Raw genomic sequence first — 16,921 nt, 5'->3', positions numbered from 1 at the left:
ATGTTCCAAAACCATCTATTATAAATAACTTTTAGTAAGGACCGCAATGGGGACCAGGAAGGTCTGCGGTGCTTATTAATTCAAGAAGAATTTAGGATCCGGATTCATCATTCCCAACATTTGTAGGAACACATTGTGTTTTGAAGATTCAAGTGCTTTTGTAAAAAAAGCAGCAGTCTCTTCATGAGTAGGAACAAAGATGAGTTCATTATTACCTTTCAGAATATGGACTTTGATGAAATGATACCGTATCTCAATATGTTTAGTCTTGGAGTGCTGAATAAGATTATGAGAGATTTCTATGGCACTTTCAGAGTCATAGTAAATTGGTATCCGCAGCATTCTGTATCCATAGTCTAACAGTTGTGTCTTCATCCAAAGGACTTGGGAACAGCAGCTGGCTGCGGCCACGTATTCTGCTTCTGCGGTAGATAAAGAAACACAACTTTGTTTTCTTGAGGACCAGCTGACAAGTCTTCATCCTAAAAATTGACATCCATCAGATGTACTTTTTCGATCAAGTTTGCATCCGGCATGATCCGTATCAGTAAAGGCTTGAATACTGAAGTCATTGCCTGCGGGGTACCATAGACCAAGAAATTTGCTTCCTTTTAGGTACCGAAGAATTTGTTTGGCTGCAGTCATGTGTGACACTTTTGGTTAAGCCTGGTACCTTGCACACACACCGGTTGCAAAGCCAATGTCAGGTCTGATTGCGGTGAGATACATTAACGATCCAATGATACCTCTATAAGTCTTGTGATCCACTGATTTACCAGAGGGATCAGCAGAGATCTTATATCCGAAGGCCATAGGGACCTTAGCCAAAGAGCAGTTGTCCATAGAGTATTTCTTCAGAAGTTCAGTGGTGTATTTCTCTTGATGAATGAATATCCCTTGCTGAATTTGTTTGACTAGAAGACCTAGAAAGAAGTTAATCTCTCAATTCATGCTCATTTGAAACTTGTTTGTCATGAGCTTAGCAAATTCATCCACCATTCCTTGATCAGATGATCCTAAGATGATATCATCCACATATATTTGTACATGCATAAGGTGAGTCCCGTTTTCTTTTCTAAATAGCATGGGGCAATCACTCCTCTTTTGTAGCCTGAAGAGACTAAGAATTCAGAAAGAGTTTCATACCAAGCTCTAGGGGCTTGCTTCAGACCGTAGACTGCTTTCTGAAGCTTGTAGCAGTGATCAGGGAACTCGATACTTTCAAATCTAGGAGGTTGTTGAAGATAAACCTCTTCTTTTAATTCCCCATTGAGAAAAGCACACTTAACGTCCATTTGGTGTACTTTGATGTTTTTGTGAGAAGCATATGCTAAGAAGATAATTGCTTCCATTCTAGCAACCGGAGCGTATGTTTCATCGTAGCAACACCTTCCAGTTGACTATAGCCTTTAGCAACTAGCCTTGCCTTATTTTTGATAACCGCACCAAATTCATCTAGCTTGTTCTTGAAAACCCATCTTGTACCGATAATAGTATGACCTTGTGGAATGGGAAAAATGTGCCACACTTTGTTTCTTTCAAATTCTTCCAGTTCTTCTTGCATTGTAGAAATCCAATCTGGTTCCAATAATGCTTCATTGATAGATCGAGGCTCGACTGCAGACATAAATGCTGCATAGTGACAATGATCAGACAAATCTTTGGCAAATCGAGTTTGGATACCTGCGGATGGGTTGCCAATAATTTGGCCTGGTGGGTGATCCTTCGTCCATACATGTAAACGAGGGATCAGATGATCAACAGCAGCGTTTAAAGGAATTTTTTCAATATCAGAGGTTGCTTTGGATTGGGAAGGAAGTTCCCCCTGGATTTGTGAACAGCCTGCTGAATCATCTTGACTTGTTGGAGCGAGAGAGACATTTTCTTTGATAGGTTCCCCCTGGATTGTTGAAGGGAGTCTATCTGGAACCTAAGAGGGTTCCTCCTGGACTGCGGATGGGAGAGTGATAATTCTTGGATCGGTTCTAGTGTCAATATGTTCTATGAGTTCATCATTCGAATCCGAAGATACATTTGATGGTAGTGTTTCTCTGCGAGCAGGAATTTGAACAACATTAAGTACTAGAACCTCGATGGTTGCGGCTAGATCTAGAGTAGAGCTTTCCCCCTCAACCGGAGAGGTGGAAGTATTGATAGATACTACTTCAGATGGAGATGGTCCAGAAATATTAGTGTGTTGTTGTTGAGCTGCAGGAGACACAAGAACTTCTGATAGTTTTGTCGTTTCAACAGGATCGAAGAGATCATCATAATTGACTTCAACTAGATTTAAAGGACCGGAAAAGGCAGGAATGTCACATTCCATGATTGTGGTGGTTTGAGTGGATGGAGGGGCATCGCGGATGTGAGAATCATCGAATTTCACATCGAAGCTTTCAATGATCAGCCTTGTACGCCTGGTAAGCACTCGATAAGCAACCTTGTTAGTGGAATAACCAGGGAAGATGCCTTCATCAGACTTAGGTGGAAATTTGTTAAGCTGTTCTCTGTTGTTGATCATGAAGCATCTACACCCAAAAATATGAAAGAAACAAACATTCGGCTTGCGGTTGTTAAGACCCTCATTTGGTGTCTTGTTGAGGCGTTTGCACATAATGCTTCGGTTTTGGACAAAGCATTCGGTTGCTATAGCTTCATCCCAGAAGTAGAGAGGAAGGTGGGCGAAGTTAAGCATGGATCTGGCTGCTTCTACTAGTGTGCGGTTTCTTCTTTCTACGACACCATTTTGTTGCGGTGTGTAGGGTGCTGAGAAGTTGTGAGAAATATCCTTGGACGCCAAGAAACTGTTGAGGAGATGATTAGTGAACTCGGTTCCATTATCACTGCGGATGCGTCTTACTGGAAGCTTGATCTGAAGTTCTATTTCTTTGATGAAGTTTATGAGAATCTGTGGTGTTTCGAATTTAAGTTTGAGGATGAAGACCCATGTGAAGTGAGTGAAGTCATCAACAACAACCAGTATGTATTTCTTGTGGTGGAGACTGGCTACAGTTGAAGGACCGCAAAGATCAATGTACAATAATTCCAGTGGTTCAAAAATAGACGAGTCCATTATTAGAGGGTGACTTGCTTTGACTTGTTTTCCACATTTACAGGCTGGACAGAGAGTATCGTTGCTGATTTTGAGAATAGGGAGACCGCGGACTAATTCTCCAGTGACTAAATTGTTGATGTACCAGAAGTTGAGATGAGCTAGCTTGCGGTGCCATAGCTAGCTGACTTCGGATACAACTTTAGAGAGAAAGCACAATTGCGGTTTACCAATGATTAGAGAGACATCCAGAATATACATTGTTCCTTTGGATCGTGACTTGATTAAGCAAGTGCTTCTGTCACTTGTCATTATGTAACAAAATTGATCATCAAACTCCACTCGATGGCCTGCTTTACATAGTTGGCCAACACTGATGAGATTGTGTTTAAGGCTTTCTGCATAAGCAACCTTCTGAATGGAAAAATTCCCCATGGTGAGAACACCATAGCCTCGTATGATGCCATTTGCATTGTTTCCAAAAGTGAAATTCCACCATTGCATATAGGCCTAAAATCCCGAAGGTACTCTAACCTTCTGTTCATTTACAAGGAGCAGGCACTGTTGATCAACCATTCTTTTTCTTGATCCTCCTTGCACAAAGCCTACAAAAACTAAGTGGTTAATTTGTGCACCCAAGCGAGTTTGGAGCCCGGGGTCACATACGATGTGTTAATTGATGCATGATACGAGGTGGCAAGGACAGGTTTTAAGTGAACTTTCAAGCCTAGTCCTGGGTGTTTGAAGTTCTTTGGAGTTTTGTGAGATTGTGAATAATCACGAGTACTTTTGGAGAGATTAGAAGTGACCCTGAAATCATGGGTGTTTGAAGTTCTTTGGAATTTTTTACATTGACATTGACATGAGAACTTTTTTTCATTTTTCCCGACATTTGACTTGGTCTGAGGTTTTGAAGAAAAAGTATGCTTCTGTCCATTCCGAGGATTGTGAGATTTGACCCTTATGTTTGTGTGTTTTGAAAAGGTGTTTTGTGCAGGTCGTGCAGAGCTTTTGTGATGTGATTTCTTAAACATTTGAGATGACCTTTTGAGTGCCGGAGTTGGCAAAATTCCTTTCCACTTTTGAGATTTTGAGACTAACACTAAAAAGGTTGGAGTAGGTAAAATACCTTTCCATTTTGGATAATTGATAGAATAGATTTGAAATCCATTTGATCGAAAAGACTTATCCTTTTGTTTGGATATTTTTTGAGTATTGTCAGAAACAGTGAACTCCTTTCTTTTTGTTTTCTTGGAAACCGTTTTCTTGAAGTGATAATTTGAAAAAATAAACTTTTCAGGACTTTTTGACTTAGGACATTTCGCAGATTTCATATCTTTTGAGCAAATTTGCCGTTGCTTGCCACGAGAGCGAAATTCTTCTTTAAAAACTCTTTTTTCTTTGGTCTTAGGAGAACCGCAGTCAGTGATATTTAATTGCGGTTTCCTAGAATCTTTTGAGGATTTTGAAAAATAGTGACTCGATTCATCCGAACTTGAGAAATCAGGACTTTGAGAACATTGACCAAATTCAAAATTTTCAATTGGTAATTCATGATTAATTGGTTCAATGGTCACATAACTTTTGACTTTAATTAGTGGATACTTCTTTCGGACAATTGATATTAGGAAATGGGACATATTGCAGTATGTGACTGCGGTCAGAAACACTGCGGTCAAACTATAAGGATGGGAAATCTAAAGAGACTTCAGGACTTTCAATAACAATTTCCTCATCGACTACAAATGATGTCTGAGTGAAACGACCCAAAAATTTCGTTTTTCAACATAACCGAAAACCATAATCTGAGTGTCATATCATGAAACCATACATAATGCATCTCAAAATAATAATAAACCACGGTGCGGAAAACTGTATCATATCCATGACATATAAAAATCAGGAACTAAATCAGCTCCCAGGATGAAAGCTGAAGCTGTGGTGTGTGCAATGCCATCAACCCGAGCTCTTCCCTCTGCTAGCGGAAGTACCTGAAACCAAAACTGAAACTGTAAGCACGAAGCTTAGTGAGCTCCCCCAAATTACCACATACCATACAATAATATATATCAAGCACATACTGGGGCCTTGCCCCCTCCATCGGACCGAAGTCCGAAGCTGACTGACCGGGACCTTGTCCCCTACATCGGACCGCAATCCGAAGCTCACATCAGACCGAGTCCGAAGCTGACTGGGACCTTGTCCCCTACATCGAACCTGAGTCCGAAGCTGACATCGAACCGCAGTCCGAAGCTGACCGGGACCTTGTCCCCTACATCGAACCTGAGTCCGAAGCTGACATCGAACCGGAGTCCGAAGCTGACCGGGACCTTGTCCCCTACATCGAACCTGAGTCCGAAGCTGACATCGGACCGAAGTCCGAAGCTAACTGATCATAACATAACGTATCACTTAGCATGAACACACATAATCCTGTCTGAGCCACGAAGGCTTCAAACATGCTAACTACTGCGTCGGATAAAAAATCTGGATACTACTGCTAGCTAAACGGGTCGGCATTGTGGCCTTAGACCCGCTCCTACTAAAAAGGAACTCACCTCGTGAATTGGCTGCTGAGTGAATAGCTCTGAGGGCTAACTGCTGCTGCTCCGGTATCTCCCCGGCTACAAGTCCATAAACATACTCAATCAAATGCTAAACACTGCACTGGGTAAAATGACTCTTTTACCCTTGGTCAAAGTCAACTCTTGGTCAAAGTCAACCCACGGTTAACCTGACTCGCCGAGTTGGGCCGCCAACTCGCCGAGTCCCTATCCTCACTCCTCAACCCTACTCGCTGCTACTCGTCGAGTATGGCATCGACTCGACGAGTACTCATTCGATCCAAGAATTCAGACAATCTTCATCCGGCTCGCCGAGTCATATGAACAACTCGACGAGTTGTTCTTGAGCATAAGAAGATTGCCTTGGACTCGTCGAGTTTTATGAATAACTCGCCGAGTCCCTCCATTACTGAGTCTACCCTCAACTCGCTGAGTCCACTCCACAACTCACTGGGCCTACTCGACATCACTCAAAAGGAAGAAATCGGGGACTCGCGACTCGACTCGCCGAGTCGTTCTTCCGACTCGCCGAGTCACCGCCATGCAACTATTCTACACTCGATTCTGCTCGAATCCAATACATACAAATGATAGATCTGGGTCTAATAAGCTGATTTACCACGTAAAGTTTCCAACTTTACGTGTACAAACACATGAACAAGGGAATAAAGGCTAAAAAGGCACTTAAAAGGGTAGATCTAGGGTTATGATGCACAATGGCTCCATAAAGACAATAGATTTGGGCTCTACAACCCCTAAATGAACAGATCTAAGGATATCTCGACATAAAATGGCTTCCATATCAACATAAGGCTTGAGAAAAGCATCAACTAGATCTAAAGGGGATTTTAAAGCATAAAAGGGAAGGAGATCCGAAGAATACCTCAAAGAACTCTTGCTTTCCCTTGGATCTTCGCTCTACAATTCTTCTCCTTGCTCCTTTCTTCTTCTCCTTCTTCAATCCTTCACAAAATGCACACAAGATCACTTAAAACACTCAAGAACGAAATAGGGTTTTCTCACAGCTTTAGAGGGTGAAGGAGGCGAGATTGGGTGCTATAAGGTGGCTTAAATAGTGGGCAACCCGGGGATTTAGGGTTTCTCCCAGACGGACAGACTCGCCGAGTCCAGAATATGGACTCGCCGAGTCGCCACTAACACGTGCTCGAAATCCCGTCCCTACTCGGCGAGTCAGGCCATGAACTCGCCGAGTCCCTTTACAAAACTTCAAAATAAATACCAAGGAATCATCATACCGGGAACGGGTCGTTACACTGAGAATCTGAGTTGTCAACATGAGTAGAATATTCAGGAAGAATTTCTTCTATAACACAATTATTACTCAAATCATGAAGTTTTCCAAAGTGGGCTTAGATATCCTCAGGAAATGTTTTGTCATTGACTGGAAACAAGAAGTTGCGGTCTGCTGGGACATAAGGGTGTTCCGGTGTGAACCGAGGTGAGGAGTCTGTTGCTGTTGGGTAACCATTGGACCAACCCCAGTTAAAGGTGTTATCAACATTCCCATTATTAACAAGATTCTCAATGGCCTCAGTTTCATTAAACAGTTTTTCAATTAAAAGATTTAAACGTACAATTTCATTCTATGCTTGATCTCTCTGATTTAAGGCTATTTCTAATTGGGTTTCACTTAACATTCTAGCATATTTTTCTAGCATTAAGTCCTTCTCTAACATTTCCATTTTGAGTCTCTTATTGTCCAAACGTCCTCTAACATGAAACATCTCCTGCGAAACAATGTTCTTCTCATCTAGGCTTTATTGTAGTCTGTAAGGACGGCAGCACAAGTGTCATTGAGTGTGTCTATGAAAGGTTGACAATCATGCATGTTGTAATTTAAATTTTGAATCATGAGTTTTACCTGTTCCAAATGCTGAGAGTTCCATCTTTAGCCATATAGCAATGGTTCTTCTTTAGATTGGTTGAGCCGTCTTCATCAGCAGTTGCTACCATATAGATCTTGCCTTTCCTTTTGCTGAGATCATCTTCATCTTCATCTCCTGATGACCACACTTGATGATTCCTCTTCACTTGAGCAACGTAGGCCTTTCCTTTTTCTTTATCTTCCAGTTCTTGAGCCATTATGAGATAGAAGTCTCTATCTTTCATTATGTTTGCCTTGCAATCCTTAGCAAAATGGTTTTCCTTGTTGCACTTGTGACATATGATAAAGTCACTCTTGTCTTCTATAGAGGTACCAGAGTCAGTTGATTGGGACTGCGGTGGTACTTCTTTGGACTGAGTTTGCTGAGACTATGGTGGAGGGAGAGCGTTTTTGGTGGAACGGAAGCGACTGTTTTGAAAGTTACGGTTGAAAGGTGGTCGATTGAAATGTTGGTTTTTGCAAACTGAAGGTGGTAAGAGATTGAATTTCTGACTGATAAGAGCAATGGCATTCTGAAACTCTTCTTCATCGTCATATTCTGAGTCAGCTTCATATGACTGCGGTGGAGAGTCATACGAGGTGGGATAGGTTTGAGTGTGATGCGATTGGGCTACTAATGCGAGTGGTTCTCCGAAGTCTGAACAGTCCTTGAGTACAGTGGACTCTTGAGATTGCAATTCTCCATAAAGCTTATAGAGAGATAATGAGTGAATCTTCTTGTCACTTTGTAAAATCATTTTGGCTATTGTCCAGTGTCTTCCTAAGCCATTAAGAAACTGCAGATTTGTTTCATGATTGCTGCGGATGGTACCCGCATTGAACAGTTTTGTGACAATCAAGTTGAACCTTTTAAAAGAGTCTTCCAAGCTTTCACCGGAGTGGGCTTTGAAGTTATTGAATTCATTGAATGCTGTGTGAGCTTTTTGTTTTGAGCCTGCTCTGAACCTTCGTACAAGTTTTTGAGAACATCCCAAATCTCCTTTGCTGATTTGCAATTTATGATGATGTCGAAGTTGTCAAGAGCAACTCCACAAGAGATTTCATAAAAGGCAATAGCATCATTTTCCATCTTGTCTAGATCATCTTTTGTGGCTCCGTCAGTTTGGATTGCGGTAAGGACTGGAACGTGGGGTCCTTCTTCTATAGATCTCTAGACATCTCTACCAAGTCTTCTGAGATATCTTTCCATCCTTTGAGACCAGTGATGATACTCATTTGCAACCAGTATTGGGGCTCGATTGGAACCACCAACACCGTTGGAAACATTCAGTGATAACGATTGTGCCATTTAGAAATTTTTTTTGTTTAGAAATGAGCTTCAGTGGTATAGAGGGCTCTTCGAAAAATCAGAGTTTCGATTTTTGAAAAGCAACCACTATGGCTCTGATACCAATTGTTGAGAGAAAAACTTTGAGACACACTTGAACAAAATGGTTAGAACAAGTATATAGCAGAATAGTTAATCTCAAAGGATCTGTTAGCTCAACAATAATATTAATAGTTAGAAGTTAGTGAGTTAGATGAGGAAAGTAAAGTAATGTAAATGACAACAATTGTTATATCAAGTATACACGTAAGTTGATTCATAACTTGGAATGTATTCAAACCAAAGTTAGTAAGTGAGATAAAACTTAGTGAATAAGTCACAAAGACTTGCTCCGAAGAGTGATTATAATCAAATATGTTTAAGTAAGAAGTGGAGAGTGAAGAGTGATAGAATGATAACTTTAGAAATTGTATTCAGATGAAATGCATAAGTTATCGGTGATCAAGAGATGTTCAATACCAAAGAATAAGCCTCTATTTATAGACTTAGAACTACACTAGATTACAACTCTATAAGCAGTCGTGCAAGGCATACCGGATAATAGAGTGTATTACATAAAAGACAAATAAAGTAATCTAGATAATTTGACTGTGGTAGTTGACTCCGGGTGCTGATGCGGTTGCGGTAGAGAAATTGTTGCGGTAGCTAAGTTCAAGAGGGTCACTTTCATGATTCAACAATATGGGTTTTCGGCCGCAAACGGGTTTTCGGCCACAAACGGGTTTTCGGCCGAAAACGGTTTATTGTTCCCATTTTGACGAAAACTTCCGTCAAAATCGCGTTTTTGATTCAAAACATGCAAACCTTGAAAAGAATCGAGTTAAAACATATATATGGAAGTTGCAATCCACTTACAATGTTGAATCAGTGCACAATTTAGATTAAAACACTTAAAAAATGATGAATCCGATGAGATAGCGAAGAGAAAACGCGAATGAACAGTAGAGAGAGGAGAAAAAACCTTTGCGGTTGAAAACTGATGAAATGAAGGAGGCGGCTGAAAATGTTTAGATGTATACCCTAATTTGGCTTTCAGCCCAAAACCCTAAATCCAGTGGTCTTTTTCCTAAAACTATAAATTCAAGCACAAAAATCCAAAATTTTTAATTAAAAAAGAAACATTTTCAAGATTTAAAATTAAACTAAACTAATCTAAAATAAAATAAAAATAAAAATAAAATCTAAAATTTTAAATGCAAACTAAATTTTAAATTTTTAGAAAATAAAAATAAAAATAAAAAATAAAAATAAAATAACACTAATTACCCTTCAAAATTAAGAATTTTTAAAATTTTTGGGATCACAAGTTCTGACACAATCTAAATTTGTTTTTCAGTACCTTGACCTTCATGAATAGATATGGTCAATTGCTGGGATTGTGGTGCACTTAAACACGAAGGATTTTTGACAATTTCGACAGAAAATAAAAGACAAGATATTTCACCTAAATTTCTAAATGAACCATTTAGCTGACGACGAACAAGGATATTGTTGTCCACTTAAATTCAACAGCAAGATCTATAGACAACCTATTAAATGGTTCAATTTTAGATGTGCTATAATGTATGTCCCACTTCCCGATATACCCCGACAATCAAGAGCTTCCAAAGAACTCCTTACATTAGATGAGTAGACAATCATTAACAAAGAAGTCAGATTTAGAAATGCATATGTTATGCCCCAGGTCGGATCTCTTCCAATCACGTAGAGGGGACAACATGTGACTAACACAGCTAGAGGGGTTGAGGGATAGAATGTTACATATACTATATTCCAGATCGGATTATTTCAATTACACAGAGGAGACAACACATGACTAACAGACAAAAATATTGCATAGATAGGAAGGTGCATAGAGATAGAGTTGCATATGTTGCATTCCAGGTCAGATCTCTTCCAATCACACAGAGGAAGCAACATTTGACTGACAGATAGAAAGCAAGAAAACAATGGTAAGCCACAGTTCTAGATACATATGACTTTTGGTGTATCTCGCAGGTTAACATGTTTATCTCACTACTCAATCTACCCAAGCATCATATTGTTAGTCCAAATAGAGCTATCTAAATCCATACTGTCAAGTCCTTTCATTTGTCAATCTAGGCCTAGTCCTTTTGAACCCTTCGTTCCTACCAGCACATTGAGCACAGAGTCTAGACAGTTCACATTTAGTGCCTTACACTTTTTTAAACCGCCCGTTATCACTTAATCTTGATATCACTTCCCAAATAAGCACCTACAAAAGAAAAACATAAGTACATATTTTTGGATTTTTGTTTTATAATTTTTTTGTGTTTTTATTTCCCCCTAAATTTGTGCATAGGAGAGAAAGAAAGGAAAGTGATATATAAAATGTGCAAATTTAAACTAAACTAAAAAATTAGTCTTCAAAACGGATCATTTTTAGAAAGCTCACAAGCACATTGAATCAATATTTATTGAAAGGTTTGGTAAACAAATCTACCACATTATTATCAGTGTGGATCTGTTCCAAACGAATGAGCGAGCGCTCATAACAATCTCGGATAAAATGAACTTTGATATCGATGTGTTGGTTTTGGAATGATGGACTGGATTTTTAGAAATTTGGAAGAGAACATCATTATAAAAAAAGATGGGAGTATCAAGAAAATTCAAACCATAATCCTGCAGTTGATGTTGAATCCAGATAACTTGACAACAACAAGCTGGCATAGCAATGTATTCAGCCTCAGCCATTGAGGTTGATACCGTTTGTTGTTTCTTACATTGCCATGACACTAACCGTTCTCTTAAAACTAGCATCCACCCAATGTTGATTTCCTGTCAAGATCACATCCTCCATAATTGCTGTCAGCAAATGCATATAAATCAAAATCAGGATTTTTAGGATACCAAAGGCCTGGTTTAGGGTTGCCTTTAAGATATCTAAAAATCCTTTTAACAACAATTAAATGAGAAAGTTTAGGATTAGCCTGATAACGAGCGCATTGATACACAACAAACATGATATCAGGTCTGCTTGCAGTCAGATACATCAAAGAACCAATCATTGAGCGGTAGTCTGTTTGATCAACGGATTCCCCATGTGGATATGGAGTCAATAGTGGTCTCTCAGCCATTGAAGTTAAAGAAATTTTTGAGTCTTTAAAACCAAAATTTTTGAGCATGTCTTCGACATATTTTCTTTGATGTAACAAGATTCTAGCCGAATCCTATCGAACTTGTAGCCCTAAGAACATGGTAATCTCACCCAGTGAGCTCATCTCAAATCTTTTCTTCATAACATCCTCGAACTCTTTGCATAGCTTTGTGCTTGTCCACCCAAAAATGATATCGTCAACATATATATGTACAATGATCAACTCTGCATCCACATTTTTGATGAATCACGTATAATCGATCGTTCCCCTTGTATATCCGTGCTCAGGCAAATGTTCCATGAGGGTTGCATACCAAGCTCTGGGAGCCAGATGTAACCAATATAGAGCTTGTCCAGCTTGTAAACATGATTTGGAAACTTTGAATTGAAAAACCCTGGAGGTTGATCAACATAAATTTCCTTCTTCACAACTCCATACAAGAAGGCTTTCCTGACATCCGTTTGATAGACTGTAAAGCCCATGTATGAAGCATATGCTAGGAATATACGAATGGCTTCCAAACGAGCTACCAGAGTATATACTTTTGTGTAGTCTTGACCCTCTATTTTCCTAAATCCACGAATGACCAATCGATCTTTATTGCGCATAATAACCCCACAATCATCATGCTTATTTATGAAAATCCAACGTGTGTCCAAAGACTTCTTGCCTTTCGGTAACTCAACTGTAACATCCCGGAATAGCAAGAGTAAAGTTGAAGGGCTAAAAGTGTAATATGGGAAAGAGCGACTCGGCAAGTCCATGGGTGGACTCGGCGAGTAGAGTCACGACTTGTTCGCGTGTCAAGTGGCCGACTCGGCGAGTCAGTGGATTGGACTCGGTGAGTTGGTGCTGAGTGGAGAAAACCTTAAATCCAGAGGTTGAGCCCTATATAAAGAACATTATGTTTCCTCCCCAGCCTCCTTATCATCCCTTGAGTTCCATAAACCCTAATTTCATGGAGAAACCCCATTGTTGAGTGAATTAGAGCTTGGAGAGGTGGTTGTTGAAGAGATATTGAAGGTAAGAGACTTGGATCAAAGGGCTTTGCAAGGATTCAGGTTAATCTTCTCTTGGAGCTTCCTTTTGAGGTATTATTTCATTGTTTAAGCTGTTAGTATCTAGATTCATCATTTGGGGGTGTTAGAGATCATATCTTTTGATGAATTGGAGTTTAGAGGTTAGATCTGAGGTTGCTACCTCAGATCTGGATTGGAGAAGGGTTGGAATGCATGAAAGTCCCTGTTTGTGAGTGACTGATGGAGCTATCGTGTCCCAAACCCAAACCCTAGAGAGAAAATGCATAGATCTCCTTGGATTCACGTAAAGTTTGCCACTTTACATGATGGATGGCCTTAGGAAAGGTAAATCTATGGTTTGGATCATCTGCATGGATTGGAAAGCCTCTGTACGGATTCAGACCTGGTGGTACTCGGCGAGTCACATGGGTGGACTCGGTGAGTTGCTTGAAGATAGGCTGGAACTCGACGAGTTGGAAGAACAACCCGGCGAGTTGGATGAAGATGGCCTGGAACTCGACGAGTTGGAAGAACAACTCGGCGAGTAGGATGAAGATAGCCTTAGACTCGACGAGTCTGTTCTTGGACTCGGCGAGTTGAGTCGCGGATTGGGGAATTTCTGAGCATGGGGACTCGACGAGTCATCGGGTTGACTCGACGAGTAGAGTCAGTCAGGGGTTGACTTTGACCAAGGGTTGACCAGTGGTTTCCAGGGACATTTTGGTAATTGTTGGTTATTGTTTTGAGTTCAGTGCCTTGGTGGTTGTCCAGTGGTGGAGATCGTATCAGTGATCGGAGCAGCTTGGGTTATCTGTTCAGTCGGCCGTTTCGAGGTGAGTTATCCTCACTATATCAACAGGGTCTAAGGCACCAAGGCCGGCCCTTATCGGATTGAGATCCGGGTATTTGTTGTTATGTTATTGCTTTGATATGTTGCATCCTGGTAGCTAGGATGGTATGTGTTAGAGACCTGATTGAGATCGGTATTCTGAGATGTAGGTTGATGCTATGCTAGTGACCGGTTAGGTCGGTATCCTAGTTAGGATGATGATATGTTATGTGATCTGTTTGATCGGTTTGTTAACTGTGAATTGTTATATGATTGTATGTTTATGTGCACATGGTTGTTGGACTGGAGTTGGGTTGAGGCGGGTCCATCTTTGTGCTGTAGGCCAAGATACCCAGGGCGGACCGGTTGTCCCAAAGGCCCAGCGAGCGGTCCGGATAGGCTGTAGGCCCCAAGAGGGCGGACCAGACATGCCGAGGCTCCGAGAGTGGACCAGTCATACTGTAGACTCAGAGAGTGGACCAGGTGGATTGAAGGCCCGGTGCGGGTGGACCAATCACACTGTAGACTCGAGGTATATGGCTAGACTCGGAGGGTGGACCAGGTGGACTCTTGGCCGGTGCGGTGGACCAGTCACACAGTAGACCCGAAGTGCATGGCTGTTCTGTGATCGGATATGTTATGGCATGTTATGCGTGTATGGTATATGTGGTTGGTATTTTGGGGATATCTCACTAAGCTTTCGGGATTACAGTTGTGGTTTTATGTTTTTCAGGTTCTTCAGGAGACCATGGCAAGGCGAAGGCGTGATCGTACCGCTCCTCTTGTTTATGTTGCGATGAGATTCTGGGAATACTTAAAATAAATTGTATTGAAAACCTTTTTGTAATAACTTTAATGGAATCAGATTGTTTTCGAAAATTTTAAATTGGTTGAAATTTCTGGACGTTACAAGTTGGTATCAGAGCCTTGGTTTGAGTGAATTGGAGAAACACTCGTGTGACTCCAGTCTCAAATCGAGGAGAGTTTTCAAAAGAGAATTTAAAATGGTTTTCAAAATGAGTAAAGGGGGACGCGGAGGTACAATCAGCCGGAGCCAGTAAGTAACCCCAAAATACCATACATGTTATTTGTTTTTGAGCCTTGATAGAACAGCATGCTAGTGTTAGGCAAGGGATCTTCAGGATTTCATGATAATCCTTCCTGATTGTGATGCCTGTAGCCTAGCGTTCCTTGTGGGAGATTTCCAGTGTTCCTCTAGTGGTGAGGGTTGAGCGCTTGTTGTATGTTTCTCTACGATGTTGTGGTAGTACTTCATACAAATATGGGTAGGTGTGGAAGGTAGTATGGGCCCGTACTACTGAAAGCACATGACCCATACGCGTATCAGGGAAACCATGACCTCTAGGGTTGGGTTGAGAGAGTTGGTTCCCGGTATAGTGGGAAGTGTCTGAGTTTTTGTGGTGTTTTTCAGTATGGAGATTCCAAGGCATGCTGGGAGTGGATCCGGGTCAGGATCGGGAGCAGGAGAGGGAGTTCCGGGCGGGTCAGTACCGCCCGAGGTTATTGGTCAGATGAGCACGTGCGAGTTGGATGCGAGGATTTGTGAGATCCTGCGTGATGAGATTGTTGCGTTGTTCCGGGCTGAGTTGCCGGAGCTGTTTGGGTTGATCAAGACCGCCATGGTTGAGTATTTTGATGAGCGCTATGCAGCTCTCACAGAGACGGCTGCTGCGGCGGCTACAGCGGCTGTAGCAGCAGCAGGGGGACTTCGATAATACGAAGCCTCCCACCTTTGATGGAGTTCAGGATCCGATTGTTGCTATGAGATGGTTATCGGACATGGAGGGGTGTTTCTTCACGTGTTCATGCCCTGCTGATCAGAGGGCGAGGTGTGATCTGAACCTGTTGAGGCTCGGGGCGAAGCATTGGTGGAGGTTGACCACGGGGTCATATTCAGATGCGCAGAGGGCTGCGGTTTCATGGGATCAGTTTAAAGAGATGCTCAGCACTCGTTATGTTCCGCAAGTTGAGAGGGAGAGATTGGCTTAGGAGTTCCTTGAGCTGAAGCAGGATTCGGAGTCGGTGACTGAGATCACCAGGATGTTCACTGAGAGGGCGATGTTCTGCCCAGAGTTCGCTTCGGAGCAGGCTCAGATGTCTCGATATCTGAGCATGCTCAAGAGGGACATCAGACAGTTTGTGTCTGCGCAGAGGTGCGAGACCTTGTTGGAGTTGCAGGAGGCCGCCAGGCGGCGTGAGTTGGAGATTGAGTTGCAGTTGCGTGAGCTGAGGCATGCTCCGGTGCAGTTGCAGCCGGCGCCAAAATGGTCCAAGACCGTTGATTCTAGAGTGAGGGATCTGAGTAGCCACACTTGTGGGAAGTGTGGAAGGAGGCACACCGGAGTTTGTAGGTCCGGTGGTACATGCCGCAAGTGCGGAAGGGAGGGGCACTATGCGAGGGATTGTCGGCAGTCAGCGCTGGTTCGGGATTTGAGGATTTGTTACCATTGACATCAGGGTGGACATTTGAGGGTTAACTGTCCACAGGTCGCTGCAGGACCGGTGCAGGCTCCAACACTGGCCACTTTGAGGATCACGGGTGGAGGTCAGGGTGGAGCGGAGCCCCCAAGGGCTCAGGGTCGTGCTTTTCAGCTTACAGCAGAGGAGGTCAGAGCAGTGTCGGATGCAGCTGTGGGTATGTTTCTTCCTTTATGTCTTGTTATCTTATGATTATTGTGGAATATTATTTATGTGCTAGTATCTTTGTGTGGTTTTCGATGCGGTATTCGTCGTTTTTGAGGGTTGTGGTTTGGTTATGGGTTATTGTATTGGGAATTTTGTTGGTTATCATTCATGAGGGTTATTAGTGGAAACTGGTGGAGGGTCGTTAGCCGAACGAGTAAGACAAGGACTTATAAATTCTCATTTAAAGTATGATGAATATTATAAAGTAACTAAATGTTTTATTAAATTCCCAATCTTAGTTACTTTAGGAAAAATCTGAATAAGGTGCTAATCCATGAAATTACACTTTACACTTTTTTTAAGTCGTTGGTGGAGCGTGTGTGGTTAACCGGCACACTAACTTGGACTTAACAAGGTAGGTAAAGGGTGACTTAAGGTTTATTATAGTATCGATGG

General features: G+C 41.7%; 1 protein-coding gene across 1 annotated transcript; it reads right to left on the bottom strand.

Moving 5' to 3' along the window:
* Window positions 1-11,626: 11,626 nt before the first annotated feature.
* Window positions 11,627-11,950, bottom strand: LOC111908688 (uncharacterized mitochondrial protein AtMg00810-like). The gene has a single exon (XM_023904488.1). The coding sequence runs from the start codon at window positions 11,948-11,950 to the stop codon at window positions 11,627-11,629; it is 324 nt and encodes a 107-aa protein (XP_023760256.1).
* Window positions 11,951-16,921: the final 4,971 nt, after the last annotated feature.

The sequence above is a fragment of the Lactuca sativa genome, chromosome 5, assembly GCF_002870075.4.
Source record: "Lactuca sativa cultivar Salinas chromosome 5, Lsat_Salinas_v11, whole genome shotgun sequence".
Classification (NCBI taxonomy): domain Eukaryota; kingdom Viridiplantae; phylum Streptophyta; class Magnoliopsida; order Asterales; family Asteraceae; genus Lactuca; species Lactuca sativa.
This window is presented reverse-complemented; position numbering and strand designations above follow the sequence as displayed.